This window comes from Grammomys surdaster, unplaced genomic scaffold (assembly GCF_004785775.1).
Source record: "Grammomys surdaster isolate TR1022 unplaced genomic scaffold, NIH_TR_1.0 124091, whole genome shotgun sequence".
Lineage (NCBI taxonomy): Eukaryota > Metazoa > Chordata > Mammalia > Rodentia > Muridae > Grammomys > Grammomys surdaster.
In genome coordinates, this window is record NW_021619189.1 from 17332 (window position 1) to 25991 (window position 8660).

General features: G+C 36.2%; 1 protein-coding gene across 1 annotated transcript; it reads right to left on the bottom strand.

Annotated features, from left to right (window-relative positions):
- Positions 1–530: 530 nt before the first annotated feature.
- Positions 531–8230, bottom strand: LOC114636444 (zinc finger protein 431-like). Its single transcript, XM_028784527.1, has 7 exons — positions 7999–8230; positions 6037–6188; positions 4966–5092; positions 4714–4774; positions 3343–3572; positions 2784–3258; positions 531–2447 (listed from the first exon to the last, which is right to left on the bottom strand). The coding sequence occupies exons 1-7, from the start codon at positions 8228–8230 to the stop codon at positions 1517–1519; spliced, it is 2208 nt and encodes a 735-aa protein (XP_028640360.1). The 3' UTR covers positions 531–1516.
- Between the last annotated feature and the right edge of the window lie 430 nt (positions 8231–8660).

Sequence of the window (8660 nt, forward strand, 5' to 3'; positions counted from 1 at the left end):
GTACGGATTAAGGGTTTTTATACATATAAAGGTTGCATGTGTCTTTTACCTGGAAAATGAATGGTCAAAAGTGAGGTAGAAACCCTGGTTTGGGATTATATTTTTCTATATACCAGAGACATTCTACTACAGCAAATGAATGTACTAATATGAACCCCTAAAATTGTACACCTCAGTGAGTTATTTCATGGACTTAAAGGGAACTGGGAAATCTAAACCTTAACAATGAAAATCATAGGAGTTTTTTCCCTGTGAGTTTACAGGTACAAACAAAATAGAGACATCATCATACTTGAGCAAATAATTGACACATGCTAGAGTTCTTCTCAAGAATGAATAACTTTGTGTAACTTAATGTAACTGGGTTGGCTAAAGATTGCACCAAGTTTATGAGTGTCACACATTTCTTTAATTGTGAGATCTTCTAGATCTAAAAAGACTACTGTGACATGCAATCTTTAACAGATTGATCACTTGCTTAAGGTTTTACTCATACATAAAGATACCACAAAGTGCAAAATTTTGCCACATTCATTGAGTACACTTATAGGTGTTCCCTGCAGCATGGATTTTTCTCATGATTTCAAAAATGATTAGTACATGAACAAGCTTTACCACACTGCTTACTTTCATGAGGTTTCTAAAAGGGTTGTGTTATTTTATACATTAAGTGATAAATGTTAGCTGCAAAGGCCTTACCACATTATTCACAAAGGTTTTCTCTCTCCGGCGTGTTCTTTTATGTATTCTGAAGTATATTATGTTCTCCTTTATGTGTCCTAAGATGACTGTGATATGCAAAGGGTTACCATATTATGTACAGTTATAAGGTCTTTCTATGTGTGTTTCTGTCTGTCTGTCTGTCTGTCTGTCTGTCTGTCTGTCTTTGTATCTCCAGTACCTACTCTTCCTGCATTAGATAACCATGCTAGGCATAGGGTTTACCACATTGCTTCTATTCAGGTTTCTTGGCAATATAAATATGTTCATGACAATTAATACTATGATCACATTCATAAGGTTTTTCTCGAGTATGTTCTTTACACATTCAGAAAGGATAGCATTGTAAAAAGTCTTTCTTACATTCATTAACTTTGCAGGTTTTCTTTCCAGTATGTATTCATTTATGCTTTTGGAGATGACCTTCTTTTGAAACGGCTTTGGCACACTGGTTACACTTGTAAGGTTTCACTCTAGTATGTCTTCTTTTATGAGTTTGTAGATTATAATGTTGGGAAAAGGCTATGTCACATGGAATATACTTGCAGGGTTTCACTCCAGTATGAATGCTTCCATACTGTTTAAGATGACTGTGGTTTGTAAAGGTCTGATCACGTTGATTATCTTTGTAGGGTTCCTCTCCAGTATGTATACTTTTATGTATTTGGAGACTATTATGTTGGGAAAAGGCTTTGCCATACTCATCACATTTCTAAGGTTTCTCTCCAGTATGAATCCTTTCAGGCATGTGAAGACTTCAGGAATGTAAGAAGGCTTTACCACAGTGATTGTATTTCTAGAGTTTCTCTCCAGTATGAATTTTTTTATGGTTCTGAAGGCTACTGTGTCGTGAAAAGGCTTTATCACATTCATTACATTTGTACGGCCTCTCTCCAGTATGAATTCTTTTATGTATTTGAAGACTACTGTTTTGGGAAAAGGCTTTATCACATTGATTACATTTGTAGGGTTTCTCTCCTGTATGTGTTCTTTTATGCATTCGGAGGTTACAGTGCTGGGAAAAGGCTTTATCACATTCATTACATTTGTAGGGTTTCTCTCCAGTATGAATTCTTTCATGAATTTGGAGTTTCATATGTTGGGGAAAGGCTTTGTCACATTGATTACATATGTAGTGTTTCTCTGCTGTATGTATTCTTTTATGCTTCTGGAGGTTACAGTGTTGGGAAAAGGCTTTATCACATTCATTACATTTGTAGGGTGTCTCTCCAGTATGTATCCTTATATGTATTTGAAGACTACTATTTTTGGAAAAGGCTTTATTACATTGATTACATTTGAAGGGTTTCTCTCCTGTATGTGTTCTTTTATGCATCCGGAGGTAACAATGATGAGAAAAAACTTTATCACATTCATTACATTTGTATGGTTTCTCTCCAGTATGAATTCTTTTATGTATTTGAAGACTGCTGTTTTGGGAAAAGGCTTTATCACATAAGTTACACTTGTAGGGTTTCTCTCCTGTATGTGTTCTTTTATGCATCTGGAGGTGACTGCATTGGGAAAAGGCTTTATCACATTCATTACATATGTAGGGTTTCTCTCCAGTATGAATTCTTTTATGAATTTGGAGTCTAATATGTTGGGAAAAGGTTTTATCACATTGATTACATTCATAGGGTTTCTCTCCTGTATGTATTCTTTTATGTATCTGGAGGTTATAGTGTTGAGAAAAGGCTTTATCACATTCATTACATTTGTATGGTCTCTCTCCAGTATGTACCCTTTTATGTATTTGAAGACTACTATTTTGGGAAAAGGCTTTATCACATTGATTACATGTGTAGGGTTTCTCTCTTGCATGTGTTCTTTTATGCATCTGGAGATAACATTGATGGGAAAAGGCTTTATCACATTCATTACATTTGTAGCATTTCTCTCCAGTATGAATCCTTTCATGCATGTGAAGACCCAATGGATTTAAGAAGGCTTTACCACAATGATTACATTTATAGGGTTTCTCTCCAGGATGAGTTTTTTCATGTGTCTTGAGTCTATCTTGTCGTGAAAAGGATTTATAACATTCATTACATTTGTAGGGCTTCTCTCCAGTATGAATTCTTTTATGAATTTGGAGTCTAATATGTTGGGAAAAGGTTTTATTACATTGATTACATTTGTAGGGTTTCTCTCCTGTATGTATTCTTTTATGTATCTGGAGGTTATAGTGTTGAGAAAAGGCTTTATCACATTCATTACATTTGTAGGGTCTCTCTCCAGTATGTATCCTTTTATGTATTTGAAGACTACTATTTTTGGAAAAGGCTTTATTACATTGATTACATTTGAAGGGTTTCTCTCCTGTATGTGTTCTTTTATGCATCAGGAGATAACATTGATGGGAAAAGGCTTTATCACATTCATTACACTTGTAGGGTTTCTCTCCAGTATGAGTTCTTTTATGAATTTGGAGGCTAATATGTGGGGAAAAGGGTTTGTCACATTCATTGCATTTGTAGGATTTCTCTCCAGTATGAATCCTTTCATGCATGTGAAGACTCGAGGGATGTAAGAACGCTTCATCACATTCATTATACTTGGAGGATTTCTCTCCAGTATGAATTCTTTTATGACTTTTAAGATGACTGTGTTTTGCAAAACCTTTACCACATTGATTACATTCATAAGGTTTTTGTCCAATTTGTGTTCTTTTACTTATTTGGAGACTTGTGTAAGGTGCAAAGGCTTCGACACACTGAATAACTTCATGAGGTGTCTTTTCTATATGAAAACTTTCATGTCTTTGAGCACGACTGTGAGCATTTAAAGCAAAGGCTTTACCATATTGTGTATATTCAGAGGGTTTCTCTGCACTCTGACTTCTTTCATGCCTGAGAAGAAAATAGGTACATTTGAAAGCTTTACCACATTGATGAATACATTTGTCTGTAAGTAATAATGATACTATTTATCTAAATATAAAGAGGAATCAGATATTAAGATTTTAACACTTTGTTCATATTCATGCAGTTCCCTTTCATTATGAGTTGTTTTTCATTTTCAAAGATCCTGAGATTGTATGAGCATTTATTATATGGCTCAGGATTACATATTCTTTTTGAATAAAAGGTTTTTCTCACACTTGATAAAATGCGGAAGAATTCAGAGCTTTAACACACTAACTGTATTCCAATTTTTTCTATAGTGTGCATCATATTATATTTGCAAAATGAACCAAGAGATATAGTAGTATTTCTATATTCCTAATACTCAAGAGAATTTTCTACAGAATGAGGCTGCTGATGTATTGCCAATGAAATTGCAAAAGAAATTAATTGTAAACTTGTATCATGCTCAAAAAGTCTACACTTCCATCAACTATACATCTTCTACTTGTTATCAGAGAGAGGAAGAGAGAGAGAGGGACATTGTTTCCTTCAGTATCTCTTTTGTATACAGTTTGTATCTATTATGATATATTATATACTTATGAAAGGAAGACAAATGAAAAAAAGTTTAAACTTTGCATTCACAAGGTTTGATTTTTTGTTCCTCATAGACACGTGATGTGTGGATCAAGGTTACTGCACAACATCTTTCTAACCACCAATGAGCTGTGCATCTCAATAAACTTAGCAGTGTCACTACTAATAAATGAGTAACATTAGTTTTACTATAGACTATTTCCTTCTTAGAAGCTTTTGGACATATATTTATCAAGTATTCAATATGTATAGCTTTTCCAAAATGAGCAGAAACAGACTTCTAGTTGTACACTGTTGCTCTAATAGGGCTATGTTTCAAATGGAGATATACACTAAGTCATTGTTTCCATGCCCTCTTTCTTAAAGGAATGCCTTGCAAAAACAAATCAGATATAGGGCACCGAGGACCATGGTTTTCTTAGAATGTTACAATCATCAATACACTCAACACTGTGCTTATTTACACTCTTGGTTTTCCTTAAAACTTTCAGCACATTTTAAAATTTATTCAAAGGCATATTTGTAAGAGCTTCTATATGAAAATTACCTTCTGAGTCTTCTAGGTCTTTGACAATGTTCTTCAAAATTTTGGACTTCCCAATTAAATCCTAAAATAGAGTAACAGAAAATGTATGATTGGATATTATGTGAAATGTAAGTTACTATTTTCAGTGAAGCTTTGAGTCATGTATGACATCTATACCAAATTCATTGAATTTCAATGGAATTACAGAAGTACATCAAAGGAAACAAACTATTTTATCCCATTTTAATGAAGAAAGGGAATTCACAGTCTTACCTATAGCACTGAGGTTCCTGTAGGTCTCCAGCATGACATCTTTGTACAGCTTCATCTGGGAAGGATCCAGCAAAGCCCACTCTTCCTCACTGAAGTACACATGCACGTCCTCATAAGTCACTGCACTCTAGAATGTCATATACACGAGTACAAAAGAAATCACAACAGAGACAAAATTGGGCATGTCTTCTTTATAGACAATGTATTCATACAGTTCTGGGGCCTGCCCCGCTGATTTCCTGACACCAAAGTTCTACTGTAGCTACGAAGTCATATTAGAAGGAAATTTAATAATGAGGTTCACCCCTGTCATTTCTCAGCCCTTTGAATAGGATCCAGCCTTTCTAGAGAAATGTCAATTACAGATATAAAGAACAGACAAGCTCTACAAGATCAATAGTGCTTACCACATATCATAGAAATTGTATCAACATTAACAATTACTAACTATAAAAATCAGTAACCAAGCTCGGTCTACTGGCTTAGGCCTTTTACACTACAGTCAGGAGACAGAGCCGGAAGTATCACACTGAGTCAGACACCAGTGTGATGTATACAATGAGTGCTAGGACAGCCAAAGGAATATACTAAGTATATATTAAGTAAGCCCTGTCGGAATTAACCAACCAAACTGGAAACATAGAAAGAATACATAGGTTTTTCCTTAAGTTCTAACATTTTTAAAGATGTTATTTCTTAATTTATATATATGATGAGTACACTGTTGCTTTCTCCAGACATACCAGAAGAGAGCATAAGATCCCATTACAGATAGTTGTGAACCACCATGTGGTTGCAGGGAATTAAACTCAATATCTTTAGAAGAGCAGTCAGAGCTAACAACTGCTGAGCCATCTCTCCAGGCCTTTACTTAAATTCTTAAGTAAAATGATACATACAATCCAGTTCTGTATTCATCTTCCAGAAACCTGAGGTACACTGGTTCAAACTATAACATTAATAAGATATTACCTAAAGGAATATATGTTTAAACAGTTACAATTAGACATAAAAAATATTACCAATGTTAATGTTGATTAGATTGTAAAAAACACAGGGCAGGAGATATACCTCAGCAGTAAAATGAAGGGCATGGCTCTGATGCTCTGATTGGGAAACTGCCTGTAAACTCTGAAGGTCCTTGTCTCTAACTGTTTTTCGATTGATCAATACAGCTGGGAGCAGCCAATGGATGAGTAGAAGAGGTGGGACTTTCAGATTCCCTAACATAAGGGAAGAGAAGAATGAGGCAGGAAAGGGAGATCCACCATGCTTTGGAGGGAAAGAGAGTCACCAGCCATGTGAGATCTCCAATGGAGTGGTCACTGACCAATTCCCCAGGTGGGAGTTTGAAATACAACTAAGCTGAGAGCAGAATTAGGGTGTTGAGCAATGAGAAGGTAACTGAACAACTAAAGGGAGCACAGATTGAGAGTGTTAAGCAAGGAGTAAAGGAAAGGACACAGTAGCTGTGGTATACTTGCGAAGCCCAGACACTGAGCCATGAGGCAAGATCAAAACATTAGTGTGTGTGTGTGTGTGTGTGTGTGTGTGTGTGTGTGTGTTTGTGTGTAGAAAACTTTCATCCACGGATCCAAATGAAGTAAGATTGGGGGCTGTTAGTGCACCTGCACGGAACTTAAGAAGTAGTAGTTAAAAGGCTATATGCTACATTCTTTGGAAATAAATGAGCTCAATTCCTTCTACTTACAAGGGAATCACACCTATCCATTATTCCACTTTCAGGAAGTCTCAGGCCATTTACTGACTACTGTGAGGACTGGGCACACATGAGGTGTATAATCATGCATACTGGCAAAAGACTCATAGTCTTCCTAACAGAAAGTCACACCAAACACGACAGGTGTCATGAATACATACCATTCTGGGCAATAGAATGATAATTTCTGCAAAATTTCAAAAATCAAGATGTGGGTGAAGTTTAGTACAAAAGCATATGCTGGACATAGAAAGACATGTACATTATAGGACCATCTGTCAATAAAAAAAAAAATGCTGGGTATGTTGGTCCACATTTGATTTGAACACTTAAAGCCACAATCTATTTGATCTCTAAGTTCAATGTCTGTCTGGCCTAAAGGCCTATCTTGAGGACACTGTGGGCCACAGAGAAATACTGTCTTGAAACACAGAAAACTAATTTCAAAATATGAAATCCTTAGTCAGGCAAAACATCTCAGTACTAGGTACTATCTCTTCTCAGTAATAGGTAGCTATCTCTTCTACTGCATCTTATGTGATTTAAGAAAAGAGTCTATTACGGGGAAGGCATGACAGGAGGGAAGGACATGAGAAGGAAGCTGAAGGATGATTTTCAGTCAATAGAGAATAAACTGCTAGAAGAGGAAATGGATTAAGTCTATAGACACTCAAATCCCATCTCAATAAAGAATCATAAGTAGAAAGGCTTCGTCTACAAAATCCTCCATATTCTCAAAATTGAAAGACACCAAGAAGAGAAAGTGTTAAGACAACATGCCACCTGGATTCTCTTTGATACACCTAACTATGCTCTGACCTTGATCACTATAGGCTCATGGTCATTCCGTGGTAAAAATGTATTTAATCTAAGTTCAAGGACCATTAAATCTGAAAAACATATACTGCTCAAATGTTCAAAGTCTCTTTTGACCCTAAAGGCAACCTTTGGACTGTCACACCTTCTAAAGTCTGAAAACAAATTATATTTTCTACATTAAATGGCACAGAATGCCCTTTCCCATTCCAATAGACAGGAACAGGTACTCTGGGTAGATGGAGCAAGGCAAGAAGTCAGCAGGATAAACAGCAAGTCCTGAGGCTCTGTCTCCAATGCACGTGGTTTCAATTTTAAGGGGATACTTCTCATACTTCCATTCTTTTGTTTACTACTACTCTGGATATGCAGCTCTCCATAGCAAATATCTCATATGCTGTGTATCTCAACATCCTGTGGTCAAAAAATGCAAATAATGATTCATCCTCATAGCTTTAAACAATGAACTCACTAAGGGGTCAAACTGGGGCTCTGACACTTAGACACAGAGATGGCTGGAACGGTGTTGATCTGAGCCACAGACCAGGTATCCTTGACATTAAATTTTGCATCATTCTTTTTTCCAGAGTCCAGAGGACATAAGGGGGTCATGTGGAGTTTGGCTTCTAAATTAGGATGGACCCCCGAACACAGGTAGACAACACTTGTAGCATGTTTTTCATGAAGTTGTTTACTGGGACTAGAACTCAGGATGCCTAATGCCACCATTAATTGCAGAGTTTGAAGGAAAGAGTGCTATCCTAAGGGCAACTCTAAGATTTTTAGTCCATAGCAAAGATCTTTTCTTCAATTATGATAATGTCCTTGCATTCAATTCTTGCTTTTGTTTCAGCACCTGAGAGTCATCTGGAACTACCTGATGTTATTCTTCTCTATAACCCACAAACGTGCATTCATTTCCACTCTACTTGTTGAGTTTTTACATTGTTCTCCTGAATGAGTCACTAGTAATAACCATCCTAAAGATATATTATTCAATCTAGGGTATCGACCTCTGACTTTGAAATCCTGACCTACTTAGTATCTCAGGGAATGGGCAAAATGAGGACTTGAGGCCAAAATATCACACAAATGACCTGTAGCTCAATTTTTCATGGAGTCTATTTTCCACTGAAATCCTATGACATTGATTTCCTTT

Excerpts from the sequence above, each read along its gene's own strand:
- LOC114636444 (XM_028784527.1), bottom strand. The coding sequence starts at position 8,230 with ATGGTGGCATTAGGCATCCTGAGTTCTAGTCCCAGTAAACAACTTCAT. Across the intron at positions 6,189-7,998 it reads AGCCATCTCTGTGTCTAAGT|GGAATCTGAAAGTCCCACCT; the intron begins GTCAGAGCCCCA and ends CCCTTATGTTAG. Across the intron at positions 2,448-2,783 it reads AGAATTCATACTGGAGAGAA|ACCATACAAATGTAATGAAT; the intron begins GCCCTACAAATG and ends TACTGGAGAGAG.